This window comes from Stegodyphus dumicola, chromosome 12, assembly GCF_044657685.1.
Source record: "Stegodyphus dumicola isolate Sdum_Otavi_A_Nest chromosome 12, ASM4465768v1".
Lineage (NCBI taxonomy): Eukaryota > Metazoa > Arthropoda > Arachnida > Araneae > Eresidae > Stegodyphus > Stegodyphus dumicola.
Window position 1 is genome coordinate 72354794 of NC_140779.1, and position 24222 is coordinate 72379015.

At 32.8% G+C, this 24222-nt stretch overlaps 1 protein-coding gene across 3 annotated transcripts in view; it reads left to right on the plus strand.

Moving 5' to 3' along the window:
* The window catches only part of LOC118185475 (PHD finger protein 21A-like), a 132591-nt gene that overhangs the window by 56173 nt on the left and 52196 nt on the right, over window positions 1-24222 (plus strand). For 2 of the 3 annotated variants that reach the window (XM_085806560.1, XM_085806559.1), the window contains 4 exons: window positions 2282-2470; window positions 8410-8736; window positions 14930-15118; window positions 16109-16295. In XM_085806560.1, the coding sequence (XP_085662686.1) occupies window positions 2282-2470; window positions 8410-8736; window positions 14930-15118; window positions 16109-16295 (892 nt within the window). The remainder of the gene's footprint in view (window positions 1-2281; window positions 2471-8409; window positions 8737-14929; window positions 15119-16108; window positions 16296-24222) is intronic. The other variant, XM_085806561.1, reaches the window with a different exon arrangement.

The window sequence follows — 24222 nt, forward strand, 5'->3', positions numbered from 1 at the left end:
ATCTGTTGTTGGCAAGAGCCTTGAGCATCATATAGGTGACAGTAGGATTTTGAGGGAGGACAGTCCAAAGGTCTCCCACTCCTCTACCCCTACCACTAAACCACAGAGAACTTTTGTCTCACCATGTATTAAGTGCCTCCATGCTGAAAAAACACAACACATTTACAACATCCATGCTTTCTCCTGGAGTCAGAGTTACTAACCACTATCCTGTTGGGAGCTACAAATGGAGAGTAATGAGGTGTAAACTACAGGTAACTATTGCAATATTTCTTTAAAAGAAACCTACATTCTAATTACAATACATAGTGATATCAACATTACAACATCTAAGAAGATAACTTCATTTCTACTTCCATGTAACTTGAATCTTGCCCATTCTTATTCTTGTCTTTTTTATCATTTAAGTCTTAGATCATCCATAAAAATTCATAAAGATTAGAGAAGGTGCAGCTGACTCAGTGAAATTATAGATTGAATGTCAGTTTGTATTTGCATTGCTGTGATGTGGCTATATTAGCTGACATTCAACAGTCAGTTAGTGGCTATATTAGCTGACATTCAACAGTTAGTGGCTATATTAGCTGACATTCAACAGTTAGTGGCTATATTAGCTGACATTCAACAGTTAGTTAGTGGCTATATTAGCTGACATTCAACAGTTGGAAAGGGAAGGTCTAGTGCGACTCTCATGGGTAGTTTGAGACGGTTTGTTTTTGTTAGCAAGATGAAAACTTTTCAATAAGTGGACAAATATAAAGGAACTCTGAAGTGCATTGGTAAAGGAGAAAAATTACATACATATTTTTTAAATTTTCAGAACCTCATAATGAAACACTAGGAGGAAAATATGTGAGAAAATATGATATTTGCCAATGACTAATGCGAATAAATACATGTGCCACCCTTTGTAAGTAAATTTAATTTTATAGAATATGTCATTAAAATTATTCACAAGTTATTTCTGGTTACTTAAAAATTTGTTCGGAAAATCATTTTTATGAACTTATGTATAAAATTATGAATGAAAAGTGAGGAGCTTTTTAATAATATAAGAAGTTGTTCAAATTAATGGAAACATTACATTTAATTAAAAAAAAGTTTTGTTTCTGTTCAGTATGCAAGAAACAATAAAAAAAAAAGTGCCCTCCTACATTTTTTAATGATTATTTTACAAATATTTCCGAGGCTGTATAAAACTCAAAATTTCAGCTGTAGTTTTAGTTTGCTGCAAAGAAATTTAAATGAGTGAGTTTATTGAAGTATAAAAATGAATTATAAAAAAGTTGGTGCCTGATTAAAAAAAAGTTGGTGCCTGGTTTATTGAAGCATCTGTAACCTCAGTTATAAAATTATTGGGGATGTCAAAATGTATTGTGTCTTTAACTGATGATGGTGTATGATATTAGCAGCAAAACATTGTCTGTGGTGCAAGGGATGGGAAGATAACAAAACTTCTGACTAAACCAGAAGGACATCAAAAAAACATTTACATAAAAAAGAAACTACTATTACAAGGGTGATTTCTGAGATTATGCAGAATATCATCAAGCTGCTATCTTAAAGCTTTTAATTTTGCAAATAAATGAAAACAATGACAGTAGACATTGACATAAATAAAAGACTGCAGTGTTATGAGGATCATAAAATGTAGTATGTCAATTTATGGAAATAAGTATTGTTTTCTGATGAGTCATGCTGTAGGATGAATTTATGTGTGCAAAAAATTTAATACCTGTAATAATTGTCCCTTTTTTATTGCGTTAGTTTCAGAATGGCAACTGTAAGTACTTAACGAGTTTAACTCTAATTTTGTTTCAGTTTTACGTAAAATTTTTGTAGTCATTGTAAATAGAATTTTTACAATCTTTCAGATCATCTCCTGCAGTATTAGTTTGTTGTATTCTGGCATTTACTGATACTGATATTTTTAGTTTGCGTGAGTGTGATTTCTTTTTAATAATACTTGTCGTATACTAATAATAATTCTTAATCACATGCATAATCTAAAAAGATAGATCTATGAAAGATCGTTAATTTTATAATGCTGAAAAATATTTATTATAATTTTGGATATAATAAATTATAAAATTTATTAATTAAATATCCAAAATTATAATATTAATAGTATTATAATTTTAGAATGAACAGTATCAGATTAATTATTTTATTGCAGCTACAGTTATGCAGTTTTTTAAAAGTATTTTTGCACTGTTACCTTTATTTATGACAACAGTAGTGTAAATATATCTGTAGTAAGATGTTATATAATTCTTTTTAGAAACAAGTTGTCGAAGATCTGAGGAAAAACTTGGAGAAAAAGCAGTCTTGTCCATATTCTTGTTCTAACAGCATGTCTGGATTTCCAGCTGCTACAAATACACACAGTCTTCAAACATCAAATCAAGAAATAAGAATGGTATGCTGTGCACAGAAGTGTCCAATGGCAAATCACAAGATAGCAACAACGGTATTTTCAAATAAATTATCTTTTCCAAGCAAGTTTATTATTTCCGTTTTATACAATATTAATGAAGAAAATAATTCTATTTTAAACTGCAATAAATTACAACTAGTATGATTGTGTTTATTTATTATTTTTGGGGGGCGGGCAGCTATACTGAAAATCTTATTTTCTCTGCATGTCTTTTTACCATTATTATTTTATAAAATACATTGGAATTCCGAATACCTAAATTAGCTGTGATCACAACATATCCAGATATTTAAAAGTGATCAGAAGATTGGGTTGTCTTTTCTTTGTAGGCAAAATATATAATTACTGTAGCATAAATAGTTTTATTTTTTTATTTTCACAAATCAAGTGAAATGTACAATATGTTTTATTTAACAAAATTAAGATTTATTATTATTATTATTATTTGTCTAAACTTATTGCAATCTACTTCTAGTAAAACTAAAGACATAATTCTCTCTCCCCTCCCCCCCCCTTTTTTTTTTTTTTTTTTTTTTTACATTTCAAACAAAAGTTTCAAATTAAAGTGTTCCTTTAATTTGCTTAAAGCAAAATACATAGCTTATTTCATTAATATTTGTAGGTTATGTTTCTATCCAATATTATGTGTGTTGTATGTATTCATCAGAATTAACTTGGTAGCTTTCTAAAAAACCAGATGTGAATGCTTTATGACTTGTATACCTATTAAATTATACACACATATATTTAATATATATATATGTGTATGTGTGTGTATATTTGCTGCACTTCATTTAAATTTATTTCATTTGAAAGTGAAATACTGTCTTCCAAATTCCTTAATAAGTGGGCAGTTATGTAGTAGCTAAAATATTAGTCTTAATTTATGTCAGATATTTATACAATATTAATTCATGTGGCAATCTGGAGAAATCAGAGATTAGGCATTAAGATTGAAGGTCATGGATTATTTTTATGGTTAAAAGGAAATTAGAAAAATCATGCATAGCTAATTTAAGTATTTATTTGAGGAAAGCAAAATGTGAATTACACATATGCAAATTAAAAATGTTTTAAATATAACATTTAAATAGTATTATAAGTTAAACCAGGGTAATAAAATTTTACAGCAAATTAGTTCTTTTTATGGGGAATAAAAAAAGGGAGAATTCAATGACAGTGATCAGGCAATTAAGGCAAACCTACAGTTTTTTAATGCTGTCACCAAGTGAAAAGATTTGGCCAGATTTATTACAGAGTTTAAGTAAATCAAATCTGTATAAAACAATTTCAATTGAACATACATTACATTTAGATAGCACAGAAAAATCAGAATTAATTATGTAAGATCCAGCAACCTGTGCACCATACTTTGATTACAAAGCAAATAATTTAAGTTAAAATGTTAAAACAGTGTTTTTGATGAACATTTAGCTGAACACAGTTATGAATGGATAGAGTTTCAAGTACGTGGATCTCTGCACAAACATATTTTTCTTTGGATTAAAGAGGTATCTGCATATGATTCTATTAATAACTAAAGTGTAAAAGAATGCATACAATGTATATATAGATTTATAACTTGTAAGTATGATGAGAATGATATTTTTATGGCAATTCCAGCATCATAGACATACTCGTACGTGTTAGAGATACGAAAAATAAAATGTAATGTTGATTTAATTTTCCACAGCGTGTTATGAATTTGACAATTGATTTGTTGTTGTTGTTACTGATTCCAACTGGTTAGGCATTAGCTAGACCACATCCATGAATCTAACAAAATCATATTACATTTATTTAAAATTAATATAAACATACAACATACAGTTTATTTTGAAAGAATGTGATGTAGCATCTTACATAATTAACTACATAGGAAAAGTATATGCAGATCTGTCTAAACTTTTACATCATTCAGAATATGATATTAGTAGCAGTGATATTTAAAGAAAATTTTCAAAAAATTGCTAACATATTTTTTAATAGTAATTTAATGTCGGCACAAGAAACAGCATATCATGTTTTTATCTTTGCTATTGTCAAAAAGTAGTAGAAAAATTAATTATATTAACACAAGTACAATAAATGTATGTGCGTTAACATTAATTCTTTGACTGAATTACGAAATTGAATTTTGATTCTACTGAAATATTCATAGATAACGACATAACAAAGTACACCAACAGACCACCAGCATTTGAAATACATATTTAGCAGATTTTATTTCTAGATATTCAGAATTCTGACAATGATGCTGAATTAATTGAATACCAACTTAAAGAAAAAATTGCTGTTTTCAGATACAGATGGTATCTGATGAATGATCAAGAATCATTCATTTAGTATCACAAACAAATTTTGTTATTTTTGCCCTGGCAAAATGAATCTAATGAAGTAGAAAATGTAGATATGGAAAATATTCACGATAATAAATATTAAAACAATCAAACAAAATCCACAAAATTATTCGGTTATATGAGATGATTTATTTATTAGATAAAGCTTTAGAAAATTCTCAGAATAAAATTCAAAATGCCTAAAAGTGGTGTTTTAGAAAGGCTGTTTGAACTAAAAATAGAGATATATAACTAGATGTTATATCAGTTTCGTGTACAGAATTTCAGTGTTCTATGGCTAGTCGCCTTTGAGTTATGCCAGACATATATGTGCGTACTCGGTATATACGTGCATACATACATATGTCACACCTAAACTAGTCGGAATGAATTCAGGGTTGGACAGAATGGATATTTCTGTTGAATCTGAAAACCAAAATTTTTTTGTGAAAACAATACTTCCTTTATTTTATGCAAGGAAGTAAAAATTGTGTACGGTATAATTTTATTTGACCTAGAAAAAAAATGCAAATAATTCAGATAATAAGAGGTCTAATAAGAATTCAGTTGTATTAGGAAGTTTGTCATATGAGTGTAGACTGCATAAGATAGCCAGTAACCTTTCATATTAATTTGTTTATAAACTTACTATTATGTTTACATAATAAAGTTATGTATGGAATTATAGATTTAGTAGCATATATAAAAAATAATATACAGAGCTGCCAACCATAGCCATATATGTAATACCGAGAACTGCCAGCCCTCCCACTAAGATCAGAAGATACCAGATTTTCAATCCCAATTTTTAATTTATTTGAATTTATATGAAGAAGTGCTGATTACTAAGTATCAAAGAAAAAGGAAATGCTATGAAGAAGACTTTGATTTCAAGTCCTTAAATAAAGTTAGATGATGGCATAGTTGTCCTTAATTAAATTTCAAATAATGCAAATTCTTTTGATAAAGAATGGTTTTCATTGTAATTTTTCTGATCAATTTCTGTGGTTTGATTTATTTTAATCCAATATAGAGAATGTAAAGCATTTTATAAAGCAGTGTTTAATATCAAAGTAAATGTTTGTGCTTAATTTCTATTTAACACTTGGTAAATTCCTGAAACTAACAGTACATTTTTACCTGCTGTATGAAATTTATGACATGAATAAAAAATGGTAATGCTTGGCATTCTGATGTATGCAAGAATGGTGAAATGAAGCAAAAAATCTTAAGAATCACTATACCAGGAATCCCCATCATTTTTTTTTTTTTTTTTTTTTTTTTTTTTTTTAAGAGTATATTCTAGAATACCAATGGGGGTGGCAGGCAGACTTATCTTTTCAAGTTAAATTTATAAGTTGACATATAATACACATAATGTAAAAAATTTTCAAAAGCATAATTTTAAGATATAAAAATTATTGATTGTATTCTTATGTACACTCTCAGACAAAAAAAAAGATGCACCAAGAAGGAGTTATCTGAATGTGACGAAAATCGGTAGAAGTGATGTACATGTACATGTACAGAAAAACAAATGATTACAATTTGAGAAAAATTGGATGATTTATTGAAGTGATTGAGTTTTTCAAAGTGAAAAAGTCAGTAACGCATTTGTTCACCTCTGGCCCTTATGCAAGCAGTTATTTGGCTTGGCATCGATTGATAGAGGTTGCGAATGTCCTCCTGAGGAATATCGTGCCAAATTCTGTCCAACTGGTGCGTTACAACGTCAACATCCCGAGCTGGTTGGAGTTCCCTGCCTATAATGCTCAAAACGTGCTTAGAAGTATGTGTAGTGTGGGGTCGGGCATTATCTTGCTGAAATGTAAGTCCAAGGTGGCATGACATGAAGGGTAACACAATGTGCCTTAGAACTTCCTCGATGTACCGCTGTGCTGTAAGGTTGCGACGGATGACAACCAAAGGGGTCCTACTATGAAATGAAATGGCACCCCAGACCATCACTCCTGGTTGTCTGCCAGAAGACAGTGAGGTTGGTATCGCACTGCAGCGAAGGCATCTCCAGATTCGCCTTCGCTGGTCATCAGGGCTCATTTCAAAGCGGGACTCATCACTGAAGACTATTCTACTCCAGTCAGTGACATTCCAGTGCTAATGAGCCCGACACCACTGCAAACGGCTTGATGTTGTAAAGAAGTCAATGGTAGTCGGCGCAAGGGGCGTTGTGACCTCAGCCCCCTTTTCTGTGAGCTGTCTACGAATGGTCCTTGCGGTCACTGAAGCACTAGTTGCACGTACAATCGATGATAATGATGCATCTGGGGCTGCGAGTGCTGCTCTGGTGATTGCTCGGTCTTCACGTTCTGTTGTTTCTCTAGGCCTACCGCTTCCTTCTTGACGCTAAGGCCATGGTTCACCCATTCCTGCCAACATCGTCTAATAGTGGCATCGCTCCTGCTGAAATGTTGAGCTATTCGCCGATAAGACCAACCGCCTTCTTTGAGCCCAACTACATGACCTCTCTCAAATTCTGACATCTGCGCATATGGTTTGTGCACCTGTATGCGAGGCATAGTTATTGTCTACCAAAGTACACGGAATGAAATTCTTGAAGAATTTATGACCTGGAATTGTAATTTCTCCTTTTAAATATCCTGCCAGATGTGCTGTAGTGACAACCGCTCATTCATTGGCTGCCAAAATGTAACATTTTGCATGGTGCGTGTTTTTTTTTTTTTTTTTTTTTTTTGTCTAAGAGTGTAAAATAAATAATGCAGATAAAATTTAACAAATTCTTTGGTTTATAATTCATTGGTATAAAAATTCTTTATGAAAATCTAATTCTTAAAACCAATGTAATGTTTGATTTATTTCATTGCTTCATAATTTGGACAGCATGATGATGTACCTGCTCGTTAAGCAAGCATCAAAATTTTCACCTCTATCTTTATATCTGTACTTTGATTCTGAGGTATTCAGTATTGAAAGCAATTATTCATGGCAAATATGTGGAACTAAAACTCTGTCATTTTGAAGGTACACAATTTTTAGCTTGAGTTTTTTCATTCTTGCTTGAATAAATTGTACAGTGTATGCAGCTAGTTTGGTTTTGGCAAGTAAAAGGATTGATAAAAAGAGTGACTACTGTCTTGATAATATTAAACTGTCAAAATTGTTTTTCAAATTGGTTGGTGTAATTGAAGATTGATAACAAATAAAGATTAGTTGATTTCAGCTTCGCTTCCCCCCGTTCTGTATTTGGGAAATGGCCAAGTCTGTAGATCTTTTAAATGGCAGTTATAAAAAAATGTGTTTACATTTCCTTAGTTATTTAATAACTATAAAAAAATTCAAAATAACAATTTTATTGAAAATTTAAATAATTTATTATCATGATCAGACAGCTGCGAGCACATGGGAAACCACTGGCGGATGTGTTAAGGATCCCTGCACTAGACTGTGAGAATTCAGAATTACATGATAAATTATTACAATGGTACTGCTTGAACCATCTGCATATTTATCTTTGTAAAATAAGTTAACAGTATTTTAAAATGTTGTGGACTTGTTAAAATTTTTAGTTGTGTTTAATAATATTTGCTTTAAATATGACTATTTTAATAAAAATATTTTTAAAAAATCTTTTTAATTTTTTCTTTTTATGTAAAGACTGTAGCAACAAAGCCAGTTGCAAATTGTGTCAATACAGTACGCCAAACAGTGCCTCCTACGATCAATAATATTGCCACCCCAACAGCTACATTTACATTCAAAGCTCCAGTGGGTACAGTTGTCCTGCCAAATTGTTCAACAGCCAATGCTTTGTTGTCATCTAAGGTTGCTGAACATCAAAAGGTGCATCCGGTTCTTGTGGTGCCGTCTCCGTCCAACCGTAGTGTTGATGGACCACAGACAGGGGTTTTACTTAATCTGGTACCACCACCAATCAGAGTGCCTCAGTATCCTCCGCCATTGCCTCGCACACCTGCTCCTATTGTAAGTTTTATCTTGAAATATTTTAGCTGTTTTAAATACATATGAAAATATTTCTACTCATCAGCTGTCTCTGACTTTGTTCAGTAGCTGTATTTTTAGTTTATTAATTTACTTAAATGTAGGTATGTTAGTTACTTATTAATTAAAAATTGTTTTCATATTATGTATCTTTTTCCCATTGTTTGGGCTGTCACTATGAAACTTCAAATTTTTCTTTCAGTTTTTCTTTTATTATTGGATATGTTTGAAGAAATTATCTTTTAAGTCATTTGATGATTTATATCAAAGTATTTGTACACTAAAGAGTGAAATAATGAAAGAGATGGCTTGAAATCAAAATGCAATATTTCTGTTTCTTGTGAAAAATTATGTACGATATTTTATTTCATTGAATAGAAACAAAATGCTACAGCTTTAATGCTTTTTTACTGTAACTTGCAGTTACATAAAATTAGAAATTCTCATCAGTTTAGTATTGTTCAGACCATTTTATTTTCATATTGACATCATATATGGCTGTCTGAAAAATCATTATTTCTTATATCATCCCTTCTTCATCCACCGCCTCATAGAGAAATAACTGCACCTTCTTGTATTTTTAAACATTTATTTTACAAACACAAAACTAATACTAAACTACAATACTAATAACTGAAATATATAAAGTAATAAAAGTGAATTTCGGTTTCATTAATGGCTCCCACGAGCCTTCCGTATGACCTCTTTGTCGGTCTCTCTTTTGGAAACTAAACTTTTGGCGCCTCTCCAGACTGAGAGTTAGCGCCCTCTATATATCTTGTTGGTTGGCATCACCCATACATCACACTTATGTTCTTCAAAAGTCCTCTGTTTACATAAAAATCAATGAGCAATCAATAGTATACTGTCCATTTTGTCAATAACTGTTTGCTTTCTTTTAATAAGCTTTGTAATTCTTCATTTGTATAAGAACCTAGCTTTATCAGTAAAAAGCTAAACAAGGTAACAATTTTATTGAAAATAACTGATGATTAACTGATAAATAACAATGATTTAGTGTGTTATCTGAAATGAATGTTATACCATGAAAGAAGTTTGGAAAAGAGTGAAACAAGTGAAAAATCTGAGGACACAAGATCAAGCGAATATGATACGTGTGGCAACAATTTACATCCAAAATCCAATAAGTTTTTTCAGGTGATTAACCTTTGACTGCTACACGGTGCAAAAGCGCTGCGTTAATTTGTCTCGAAAACCGCGATGCAGTTAGTTACTTTAGAATGCACTCGTTACAAAGTATGCGTAAGGTCAGACTACGTACGTTCACACCCATGGAGCAACAAAGATACACTGAAACTCTCAGCACATATGCACTGCGTCGTGGTTTTCGAGACAAATGAACGCACCGCTTTGCAAGATCTGTCATTGTCGAGATGGAATGCAGTTCCTATTATGATTAATGAGCTCTGTGAGATTAATTTATTGAAACTGTCAAGTTGGCAACAGCAGTATTCGAACTGATTTGTTGGCTCATTGGTAGGAGCCTGAAAACTAGACTGCAGGGTGAAATCTTAATGGATTAATTTCGGTTTCAATACCATTTGATTGGACAATTAATAAAGCTCTAGAATTATTACAGACTGATGGCTTATATAAGCTGTTTTCATCAGAGCCTTGTATAAAACTCGTATAATATGGATAAATCTAAAAATGACACACTCCAGAGAAAGTAGTTATGAAGAATTACTCTTTTTAGAATACAGAAGGGAAATACCCAAATTAAAATGAAGAATTATGAAGTTAATAATTTAAATTATAATTTTGATTTATAGCTTTATCCCCCCCTTGAAGAAGAAAAGCCCTAGCAAAGGGAAAAGCCTTTTTGAAAGAAAAGCATTAGAGCAGCAAATCTTCTATATACGCTTCAACATCTATCTACAGAATCAATATTTCTACATCATTACATACATATACACACATATACAGAAATGGAAATAAAAAATAGGTAAAAGAAGAAAATGTTATAATGTGTAAGAAAATAATGCTAGAATATATTTATATATATAAAGTAAATTAAATAACACATTTAAAATTCATCCATGTTTAGTTCAAAATAAACCATGTGCAAAAACCAGAAGCAGAGTGGCAAATTGCAAGAAAAGGAACAAAACATGCGAAAACCAAAAATGAAAAAAGAAATTTACATCTTTTGCTGCATAGCCATGATGGGATTGGTAAATAAATATGGGATAATGAAGGGATTAGTAACAAGTAAATCAGCCGTTACCTGAACTTAAAGACACAAATTATGTAATATAGTGCAGCAGAAGATATAAATTCTTTTTTCATTTAATGTGTTTACTCGTTATTTGACCTACTTGTGGATTTTTATCCTAAAACTTTTAGGACAAAACAAATAATTCAAAAATTCTTTTCTGAATTATTTTTTTAATATGTGCATAATTTTCTCTTTCCTCAGGGCATTCAAAATTCAAGCTTCCTTAAATTATGGGTTTGTGATAGATGAAATGCACGCAGAACTGATAACTTGATAAAATTTATTTTTCCCAAAAGAAACACGTTACAGCTCTGGAACTTTCCACAAAAATACTTGTACAGCTCTTCTCAGTATCACTGAGTAAAATCAGTAGTTTCGCTTAAACTACTAAGAACATTAAACACAGCACAATGCAAAGTGCAACTAAACAGCAAAGCTCCTACGAAGATCTCTCAATATTCTGAAAAACTGAGAAATTGATACTATCTCTGGTTTTATATAGTTCCCTCTCAGCTGCCAAAAAATCTCTAGTACCTTCCATTTCTCAAAATACAGTTAAATTTACACATAGGGGGCGGATATGGTTACAGTTACATATAGGGATCAATTACTGTACCAATCATAGCTATACAGGGACTGAATCAAAATTTCACCAAATGGTCTCCAAGTTTGGCAAATTTTGGCAATAAAAATAAATCTCCAAAACCATTACCAGCTTGGCGATATCTCGCCAGTTTAGGGTTATAGCCATTTGCTCAGTGTTAAATAGATTTGCTCCTGTATTCTTTTTTTTTTTTTTTTTTCCAGAGTTTTGTTTCTTTTAGGCATTTTATGTTGCATTATACAAAAGATGTTTCAATTTTGCATATATATATAATTTCACTAAAATTAATTACTTATATACAAAATTTGTAATAGTACTTCTAATTTGTTGTTTTCTTATTGTAACTGCATCGTTTGAGAATTAAATTATTCATGTAATTTTTTTTTTGTTAGTTTTTATATAATAAAATTAGCAAAAGAGACAGAGGGAATATGTGAGTAAGTACAGTATATACAGTGGATAGACAAAAATATGGAAACACCTTGTGAAATACATCTTTGAAAAGAAAGATTGATTTTAATGAAATATGTAGGTGGCGCTGGTATTTTTGACTACTGACGCCACCTATACAACTTCGTAAATGTGTTAAACAGTTCAGTTGTTGTCGGAGTACTGTTATGTGAGGTTGTCATTGCATTATGTCAGAGTTAACAGACTTCGAACGTGGGCAAATTGTTGGAGCACGTATGGTAGGTGCTTCCGTAAGCAAGGTAGCCAAGGTGTTTAGTGTTTCAAGAGGTACTGTATCGAAGATTTATTCCGCATATTTGAAAAGCGGAAAAACATCATCTGCTAAATCACAGCGCGGACGAAAGTGTGTCCTGAGTGATCGTGACAGATGATCATTAAGGGCAATTGTGACGAAAAATAAGAAGACCACAGCTGCAAAAGTTACTGCTGAAATGAATGTTGTGTTACCGAACCCTGTGAGTACCAAAACAATTAGAAGGGAGCTTCATAAACAGGGAATTGCTGGCCGTGCTGCAATTGAGAAGCCACTCATCAGTGATTCTAATGCCCGTAACAGGAAAAGGTGGTGTTTAAGTCATAAAGCCTGGACTATAGAGCAGTGGAAGCGAGTAATATGGTCTGACGAGTCTTCTTTCACATTGTTTCCCACTTCTGGCCGAGTTTACGTCTGGAGAACGCCATCTCAAGCCTATAATCAGACTGCTTGTTGCCAAGAGTGAAACATGGCAGGGGTTCTGTTATGATTTGGGCAGACATATTGTGGTTCTCTGCTAGCCCCATGATAACTGTGTCGGGGCACATGGCTGCCAAGACTTATGTGAACATTTTGGCCGATCAAGTTCATCCCATGGTACAAACTTTGTTCCCCGATGGTTATGGTGTCTTCCAAGACGACAAAGCCCTGTTCACGCTGCTCACATTGTCCAGGACTGGTTTTCAGAGCATGAGGATGAGTTGTCCCATCTTCCCTGGCCACCACAGTCACCAGACCTGAATATTATCGAACCTTTGTGGTGTACATTGGAACGGAAAGTGCGTTCTCGTTATCCACCGCCAACATCGTTAGCTGAACTTGCCACTGTTTTGCAGGAAGAATGGTATAATATTCCCTTGGCAAACATACAGGAACTGTATTTATCCATTCCGAAAAGACTGCAAGTTGTTTTGGATGCCAACGGGTTTCCTACACCATATTAAGCAAAGAAACATGTTTTTTTTAAAGGTGTTTCCATATTTTTGTCCAACCCCTGTATATTCAGCATATTCTATGCATGTCATGAAATAATTCGGTTTGCTGCAGTAATTTGATATGAGATGAGTATTTGACTAGAGGAGAAGACGTTATTTTATTGTCGCAACTGGATTGAGATCCCTGAAAATATCGATTACATAGAAGATAATGGGAACTTTTGAGGAATTCACAAAATCACTTGATAGTCTAAATATATCTTTATTACTTGTTGATTACTCTGTTAAATGGCTGAGCACAGACTCCACAATTTTGATGATGATATGTTTAATGGAAGTGGCCAAACAAGAAATGTCCTTCAGCTAGGAAGTGTAGGCAAAGAAAAAGGGGAGTGTAGTTGAATTGTATTTATAGTAAAATTTTTCTTTAATCTGATTTGCTAGGAACTATACACAATGCAGAAGGTTAAGATAGCATAATGCCAAATTAGTTTTCAAATGGCACAGTCTCAAAAAAGTTAGTACGACTTTAAGAATAGATAGGAGGAAGTATTCAAACCAAAATGAGGAATCAAGGGTCATTTGATAATTGCTAATTTAAAGTATAGTACAAATACAGTCCAAGGTCCGGACGTCCAATATCTGGAATGATCTAAAATTCAGACCTTAAATCCGCCAACAAAATTTTTTTAGGAAATTTTTTTAATGCTTTACTCATGCTCATTTTATTTTTTCTCCCCGTAAGAAAGCATGTGAAGAATCCGGATTCTTAATTTCACTTTGGTACTGAATAAACTGCCTCATTATTGAAGAAACAATCATTTTAGCATAAATTTGTGTGATCAATAAATTGGCTCCGTAGCTGCGTATCTGCTTTTCCAATTAATAGATTTTGTAAAGAAATGTGGAGAAGCAGTAATAAATAAAGATGATATAGCAGAAGTTTTTCATTGCGATGGCAATGTTCCAATCATCAGTCAATAAATGGACGGCGAAATCTATAGTATGGTTCTAGACCCAGAAAATACCATTATCGATAGTAAAGAAAGTGAAGGAGAAGTTGCTGAAAACGAGACAATTTCGATTGACAAGTTAATCGGAATTCTCGAAACAGCAGGTACAGGACTTCCAACAATGTAACTGAACAAGAAATTATGTCTGTCTACAGAATTAAAGAGAAAAGTATTAGCACAAAAAAAAACTTGCATTAAAAGAAATGTTTAATAAAGTAAACAAATAAATATTAAGCCTTTTTTTATACCCTTTAGACCATAAATGCTTCATTATTTCATAAACCACGATTTCATATTTTTAATTTTATAATTTATACGTGCCATCTCACTAGATTTAAACTGATAATCTAATATCCGGAAAAATCCCAAATCCGGAATCGCCCAAGTCCCGACGAGTTCAGATCTCGGACTTTGTACTGTATAATTCAGAGTTACATACTTTTTATCTTAACACACACACACACACACACATGTGCACATACACACTGTAGCATTATTTTCTTTGTTTACTTACTGATTGCTGAGGCATTTTTATTGATATGTTGTTGATCTGAATTCTAACATTATTAGCATTATGAGAAAATTGTACAGCTTCCCATAGTAAATGATTTTGCTGTATTGAATTTGTTATTTATCAGTTTTGTTTTTAAATCTTGTCAGAAAACACAAATTGTGAGTAACTGCATACCAGTGACAACAAATGCTCCAACTCCAATTCCATCTAGCTTAGACAATAGTACAGATCCCGCCTCAGGAAGTTCTACAGCAAGTACTTCTCCTGTGAACTCAGTTGAAAAATTTCAACCACCGCCCAGTCCTGAGAAGATAAATAACAAAATAGATCAGAAAGTAAGGCCATTTTCATATAATTCTATCAGATTAATTAACTAGTTTAATTAACTGGTAGTATTAGCTGGCTAAAACTGTATAACATTGCCTGATTACATTATCTGTTACTATTGATACATTGCTAATAATCTGTTGGCACCTTTTGGGGATGCAATATATTTTCACCATCAGCAAATTGATTAAACAGAATTTTCTGTTTCTAACACATAATTATCCCTCGGTTGCATTCAAAATCACTCAACAAACTATTTTCTATAGCTTGTCATTGCCTGCATATGAATTCTGCTAATTAAGAAGGCAAATGACTGCCCTCAAACTAATTTCTCCTGCTTTTCTTACTGTTTGCCAATATTGCATTTGTATTAGACATCTCACCTTATGTGAAAATAAGAAAGCTATAAATTTTTTTGGGGGGGGACAAAATACCACATGTATAGAGAGTGTTTCTTTTTTTTTCCCCCTCAATAATCTAACAAAAGTGGGATGCAACATGTAGTAAAAATTAACTCCAGTCAAACAAATGTCAAAGCAAGAACTTTCTGTGGGAATGATGTATCAAAAATTAAGCGATGTAGATGCTTGCTTACTTACCCTAATTGGTTTGAAATTGATAGGCAACATTAATCAAATAAATAACTGTATCTTTTTTAAAAAATTCGGAGCAGCTTCTGAATAACAGGTGCTATTACTGGCAGTTTATTGGTAGATGCCGGCTATTCAAGTAACAGTACCTTTAGTTCCAGAATTGTATTATTAGTATGAAATTGTTGGAAAGTATTACATATTGTGAACTAGAACTAGAACAGAAGTATTTTTTATTTTGTATGTGTTTATATTAATTTCAATTTTATTGCATTTATATTATTCTAGGTTCAATGTAATTACAGCTTTTGCTGTTGTTTTATGTAATCTTGACAGGTCTATTTGTATTAGTTTATTCTCTTATTGTTTTGTATTAATATGATTTTCTAAGTATTTCTTATTTTGTAGAAAAAGGAATTTATCACTGCCTTAGGTCTTGTTACTCGAGATTCATTATCTGATATCAAGAACAAAAAACTGGAACGAAAACGGAGATCAACTGCTAATCCTCAGTTTTCAAATGCTGCTCTTGAAGAAAAATGGCGCATTGCAGCTGCTGCTCAAGCATCAGTAGTTCCACAGAAAAGACCTAGAGGTATGGTGTATAATTTGTTTCATCCACATTTTTGTGTGATCGCTTTCAAGAATGTGACTTACTTGGCATAAAGTCTTATCAAAATGTATTTTTGTTTTGTTACATTGAGCAAATATACAAGTATAAAGATATCTCACTCTGTTGTTACTCATTATAGCTTAGTTAATTTAACTGAATTGATGAAGATATAGTGTTGATCTTTGAAATTATTTTCTTGCAGACTAATCTGCAAAATATATCAACACAAAAGACAAATGAAATCGATTATAATTTATTAAATAATAGTCCATCATTTACTGATAGGGGGCAAACAGTTTTTTGCCACCCGATCTGCAGAACAACTTCTTATTAATATATGCATGCTATAACTAGCCATTCCTATGATTGCAGATTTTTAATAAGATTTAATTGTGCTTTTCTCGCTGTCATTTCATTAAATTAATTAATTGCATCATCATAATTCATATTTTAATAATAATGTACTCTATTGAAATAATAGAAAGTTGAATAATCATTCTTGTCCAGTAGTTGATCTTAAATAGTTTTTTTATTAATTTCAACTTACTACAACTTCTCTCATATGAAGCAGTAGAAAAGAGTTAAAAATGTCCAAAGAGAAAAACGATAATTGGTTTAATCAAAATAATCACTAGCCTGTGGAAGAGAAGAGATATTCTAGATTTTGTATAAGACCTTCATTACTCAAAACTTTCAATTTCACATATGAATTTGTACATTTTTAAATCTTTGTTATATTTAATGGTGAGATCTGTAGCCAATTTCTTAAAATCAGCAGTGTTCATATATTGTAAAGGTGAGCCTTAGGAAAAGCCAAATATTATCACAGACAGTTATAATTTTTTGATAATGGCAATCTGTTTGAGATAGTAGAATGCAGAGAACATTGTAAATTTGTATTTTAAATAATTTTTCAAGTGTTAAGTTACTTCCCTTATCTGGTGTTTCATCTGTTTCCATTATTTTAACTCTTTTCTTTCATTTATTAAGAAAATCCCTTCTGTATCCCTATTTCTTCAGTCAAATTTTGTTCAAAACCTGTGATCCAATATAGAGAATAAGTTTGATAATATAAATTAAATGAGTATTCAAAATGTATGAGTTCACCATAAATAATAGAAAAAATAAACATCATTAGAAATGAAAAAACTAAAACTGTAAGTGTCATGAGACCATAGAATAGTTAGATTTTTTTTACTTTAAAATTTAATTTTTAGAAGAGTTTATCTGGCTGATATTATTTGATAGACTGGACTCATATTTTCATCATTTTGCAGTAAACAAACTTAACTTCTTTTTTTTTTTTTTTTTTTTTTTTTTTTTTTCCCCTGCTTTCCCCTTAGACAGGATATTGTAAATCTAACCTGCAGTCAATTGGGAATTTACCATATCAACACAAAAAAATAGATAACATTAATTAACATTTATAGATTTTAACAACATCAAGTTTGCAAGCAAATCAAAACAATAAAGCTGCTTGACAGTGTGATAACAATGTCTAATATGTCTAATATAATCTAAAATCTGGAGATATAATATAACTAGTTCTACTGCTTTTGTGAGTGTATAGAAATAGCATCAAATTAATTTGCTATTTTAATGTTAAAAAATTGAATTAAGTAGTTATTTCTTTAAAAAAAATTGTGAATCAATTTAAATATCAAACTCAAAAAAGCAGAACTACGGAGTCATTAAGCTGGATTTTTTGTCAGCTTGCCTGTTATTAACTGGACATGTTTTATTTATAATAGCTGTATATTTATGATGCCATTTAAATGTTGTTTTAAGCATTATTTGTTATGATTGTTTCTTCTTTGGGAGGGGTTAAGAACATTTCAAACTGTTTCCTATATAAATTATTAGCATTATATAAATTATATAAGTAATGACTGACAGAAAATGCAGATGCTATTGTTTCATAAAATGATGAGAACCTCTATCGCAAATGCATATATTTCCTTTATTTCAGAATTGTAAATGATATCTTAAAAGTATCACAAGAAAATTTTTGGTAAAAGAGGATGGAGTTTTTAATAATTAATGCTACCCTAGTTATGATTAATCTGATTAAAATAATGTTAGACTGTTTTTTTTTTTTTTTTTTTTTAATCTAATGGTGGGCACTTGCCTATTCAGCATTGGCCACTCCTCAGACCAGAAGTGGTGGCCATTTCATTGTGGGGGCGCCTAATAGGTGGTTACTGTTGCCTCCTCTGAAGGGACAGACAGTAGTTTCAACCATGCTTTCTCTGGCATTCGAACCCAGGCCTTTGGGTACCACAGTAGTCTCTCTTACTATTTAGACATAATTAGATTAATTTTAAAGTGTTGACTTTATTTTATTGTGTTATTTCATGGAACGAATTACATTTGGTTTAGAATCTGTGGTGGAATCATTGGGTAATATTTAAAACACGTTATTCCCTTTTTGATAGTACAGTACAAAGTCCATAATCTGGACTCGTCGGGACTTTAGCGATTCCAGGTTTTTTCCGGATTATAGATCATCAATTTAAATCTGGTAAGATGGCATGCAGAAATTGTACAATTAAAAATATGAAATAAAGAGCAATTATGATCTAAAGGGTATCAAAATTTGCAAAAAAAGAAAAAAAAGCTTAATATTTATTTGTTTATCTTATTAAACATTTCTTTCAATGCAAGTTGCTTAAGTTGCTTCATTTTTTGTGCTAATGCGTTCTCTTTAATTCTATAAACAGACATAATTTCTTGTTCAGTTAAAAGTTCCACTGTTCAAGTCTTGTAATTCCTGTGTCGAGAATACCGACTAACTTGGCAATCGAAATTTTTTTGTTTTCAATAACCTCTCTGTCACTTTCTATCGAGAGCGCGCATGAGTAAACGCTTTACACGTATATGCGTAGTGGACGCGCGCATTAAACACGCATGCGTAAACACTTTACGCGCCGCCTAAGTTTGTGGCTTTTTGGTCCGGATTATAGATCATTCCGGATTACAGACTTTGTACTGTATAATTACTACTATACAGTAGTTGACAATTGTCAAGGAACTGATTTATGCAAATTTTTGGTTCCTCACAGCCATGCTACTGCAGGAAAAATAAATGTAGAGGGTAGATGTTTTAAGGCAAGACTTCTTATCTGAATAAAAAGCAGTGCACTCACAATGTTTCCATATTCATAATTGTAAGCAGTACATTTGAGATAAAATCACATTTGTCACTTTCTGAAAATACTGCTGTAATTTTTAATTTTTGACTGCAAGTGTTGATTATTAAAAGTTCAGACACCAGTAATCAATGTTAATTTTTAGAAAATTATTGTTAATTTAAACTTGTAGTAATTGTTATTTGGTTTGTTACTTTTGCTTTAATTGCATGGACTTGGAATGCCTATAAACCATCATTTGACTTCATATAATCATAATAAATTAGTTGGATGTCTTAAGCAAATTGCTGCAGTAGAGTATTCTTTTACTGCTGAAGGTGGAAGTACTGAGTGAAAGCATGCTAGAATCTGTAGGATGGCCACAGACCCTGAAGAGGAGGATAAATATTTTACCCTAGTGGTGGAAAAAAGGAACGAAAATGCTACTTTTAGCCAGATAGCTGCAGACTTCACCAATGCTGCCAGCAATCGTGTCTCTTTTAGAACCTTTTATCGATGATTAAATGATTTTTGATATAAAATGCTATGAGTTACGAGAGATAATTGGCGCTGGTTCCAAAATAAAACTAACTAAGTTAGGCCACAAAAATATTTAATTATTTACATAATGTACATGGTTACAAGTTAGGTGCTCCATTAGCACAGACAAAGTGGAACGAACGAACGAACGCACCATAGGTCCGCTGCGTACCTACTTTTACAACCAACTCAACTAAATTTGTCTCCTCTCACAAGAGGGTGCTGATCCTAGAGGGCGCTATATTAAACCGAACATTCCGCCACCCCCTTGAAACAAGTTTTAATAATGCCATAAAAGTTTTACAATCAAATTCAAATTTAGACATACATATGAAATACACAATGAAATGCAATTTAACACTAATTATTTCAATTACAATTAGCTTCAATATATAATAAGAAAATAAAAATATTATACTTGCAATACAAATACATACAAATTATACACATACAATTATTATACTTGCACAACTGCCATTTCGTTCTCTCGGGAAGTTGCGATAAGTAATCCCGTTGCCACCTTTTCCAAATATTTTGAGTCATTTTGGTGACTCTTTCCCATCTAGACAATCTGTTGTCAGACTTATTTATAATTTCTGGTTCTACGGGGGCTGTTATAGAACGGCCAATTAAAAAATGTCCAGGCGTTAATGCATTAAAATCCATTGCATCTGAAGAGAGAGGAGAAATTGGTCTGGAGTTTAATATTCCCTCTATTTGTGTTACTAAAGGTAAAAATTCTTCAATAGTTAATTTTGTTAATTTGTCTTCAATAGTTAATTCCCAACCGTTTTTTTAAAATGCGTTTTGAACGATTTAACGTCTGCCTCCCAAAGCCCACCAAAATGCGGTGCTCTAGGAGGTATAAATTTCCACTCAATCTCGTCTGACAACAAATAGTCGGATAACCCTTGTTCTGGTACTTTGGCTAATTTAAACTGCTTGCTTAATTCATTTCGAGCTCCACGAAAGTTTGTAGCATTATCACTAAATATGGTGGAGCTTTTCCCTCTCCTAGCGAAAAATCTCTTTAGGATAGCAATTAATGCTTTCGAAGGTAAGTCTGAGACAATTTCTAAGTGATTGCTTTTGTAGCAAGGCACACAAATACTGTAACATGCATTTTTTTGAAAAACTCCTTTTCTTTGATTTTTTGCCTTTATAAGAAACGGAACACAAAAATCGAGTCCACATTTGTTAAAGGTTGATTCAACTGACACTCGTTCAGCAGGCAGATCACCTATTATCTGATCTATTGGTACAGGTCTGTGTTTGAAACACTGTACGCATTCATGTACTATTTTTCTAGCAAGATTCCTGCCACTGATGGGCCAAAACTTTTGTCTAACAGTACTCAATAGAGCTTCTGGTCCAAGATGCAAATATTTCAGATGATAATAGTACATGATCAAATAAGTCAACCTATGTCTAGCTGGCAAAATGATTGGATATTTACAATCATAACTTACCTGAGATTGCACAAGTCTGCTACCGACGCATAAGATTCCATCATTATCGATGAATGGATTTAACGACTTAAGCTTGCTCCTACGAGGTACTTGGCTATCCCTCTTAAGTGACTCAATATCAGAATAAAACTCACCTTTTTGCACTTCCCGAATCAGTGTTAACTCAGACCCTTTCCGTTCCTTTAAGGATATAGGCCCTGAAACCCTTTCCTTATTCTTAATGATTCTGAAGAACCTAAAAATAAAACTACAAATTTTGATTAATTTCATATAATTATTTGTTCGATTTAAGAGAGAGGTTAAACTAGAATTATTTTCTAATATTGCAAAATTAGAGTCTGATCAACATTTCAGTTCCTTGACATAGTCCTTATCAGGGGTAGGCTCAAGAGGTTGTTCTGGATAATGCATGTCCTCACGGAGAAGTTCTGGTCCATTCCACCAGATATCACACGTAAGAATGTCACTGGCATCCAGTCCACGCGATACGACATCAGCTGGGTTACATTCAGATGGCACATATTTCCATTGGTATGACCCTGTAAGCTCTTGTATTAAAGCGACTCTGTTACTCACGAAAGTTTTTAGTAAGTATGGTGATTTTCTAATCCAAGGAAGAGAAATCGTAGAATCAGACCAAAGAATTACTTTTTCTACTTTAACATTCAACGAAGATATCACTTTATCCATCAATCTGGATAATAGAAGGCAACCTGACAGTTCCAATCTATGAGTTGATAAGGTTTTTATAGGTGCAACTTGTGACTTGCTACACAAAATTCGAACGGTTGGCAATCCTGAAACTGGTAAAGCTTGAACATATATTGCAGCTCCATATGCCGAAGATGACACATCTGCAAATCCTTGGAGCACTATGGGATTTTCCTGGAATATAAATCTAGGAATCTTAAGATTACTTAGTTCAGAGAGCGTGGATACGAAATTAATCCACTCCTTGGCCATAGAATCTGGCAATGTGTCATTCCAATCGAGTTTAGCAAGCCAAAGCCTTTGCATGAATATTTTGGCCTTTGTGACCACTGGCCCAATTAAACCAAGTGACAGAAATTAGTGGCAGAACATCTTGTTTACTATAACTGTTAGGGTGAGGAATGGTCATATAAAACAAAAAACAGTCAGTCTGAGGATTTCGTAGGACACCAAGAGTTTTTACGGACGAAGATTCTTGTTGCTCTTCAAAAGTGTATTCTGAATGAGCAGTAATCTTATTTTCACACATAAGCAGATCTGGATGATTTGCACGCCATTTATGCAATTCCATTTTTCCTAGTTTTAACAAATCTATTAATTGGTATTGTAGAATTCTAGCCCTTTCGAGTGATGATTCTCCGGAAAGTATGTCGTCGACATAGAAGTCAGTAAGAGCGACGGACGATGCTAGAGGTAAGTTTTGGCTTTCATCTATAGCTAACTGTTTAAGAGCTCGAGTTGCTAGATAGGGAGCGTTTGAAGTCCCATACATTACTGTGTTGAGCTTATAAGTTTGCACTGGTGCATCAACACTGTCCTTCCATAGAATTCTGAGCAAGTCTCTTTGTGGAGGATGGACTAGAATCTGTCGATACATTTTTCGTACATCTGCTGTGAAGGCGTAGCTATGTTTTCTAAATCTAACCATTATAGAAAATAATTCCTGCTGTGGAATTCTTCCCTTCAACAAAATATCGTTTAATGACAATCCCGATGCTGTGGCAGTTGAGGCATTAAAAACCACTCTTAAACGTGTACTACTTTTGTCTGGTCTGTAAACCCTATGGTGAGGCAGGTAGTATGAATCAGTTATGGATTCAGATGCCTCAGCTAGTTCCATATGTTTTAAATCTTTGTATTCTTCCATGAATTCAGAATACAATCATTGTAAATTCGAGTCCCGACCCAATCGTTCTCAAACCTGATTAAGTCTTTTCTCTGCTAAATATCTAGACTCGCCCAACAATTCAAAGTCCTTCATGGGCATGCATACGATGTACTGACCTTCCGAGGTTCGATAATGAGTTTCATTAAAATGTTTTTCACAATATTTCTCTTCAGGACTAAGTGCTGAATCCGGAAAATTAATATTTTCTACCTCCCAAATTTTTTGCAGTGTTTCTTCAATTTTTTCATTTTGCGTAAGCAGACCACAGTATTGTGATTCAAGTGGTGAATTATGCACAATACCACTAACTACGAATCCAAAAACCGTTTCCTGGAACAATATGTCTTTTGTCGCGCTGCGAACTTGACCGGATTTTAATAAGTCAAAGAAACATTCTGCACCCAGTAATAAATCAATTTCCTCAGGTGTGTTAAATCTGTAATCAGCTAAGGAAATATCCCTGGGGATGTCAATATTTTCAATAGGTATGAGGGTAAGGGGAGACATTTCTGTAATTTTGGGAACAATAAAAAAATCAAGTTCTCTAGAGAATGTTTTTTCCCTATTGGCAATTGAAGTCCTCAATTTATAATTTAAAGTGATATCAGTTCCATTTAATCCTGAAAATGGAGCGAAAATCTTTGTTTTTTTTAATCCCTGATTGTTTTGCAAAATGATCAGACACGCAGTTAATCTGTGAGCAGCTGTCAAGAAGAGCCTTTCCTTTGATGAATGTCCCCTTCGAAGTTTTCATCATAACAAGCGCAGATAGCAAGATAACACTTTTATTCGTAGCTAATAAACAATTTGAAAGACTCGTCGCCTTCTCATTAGGCGCCGGAAAAATATCCTCTCCCCTAGCTGTCTTCTGCTCTATCGTCTGCGGATGTTTA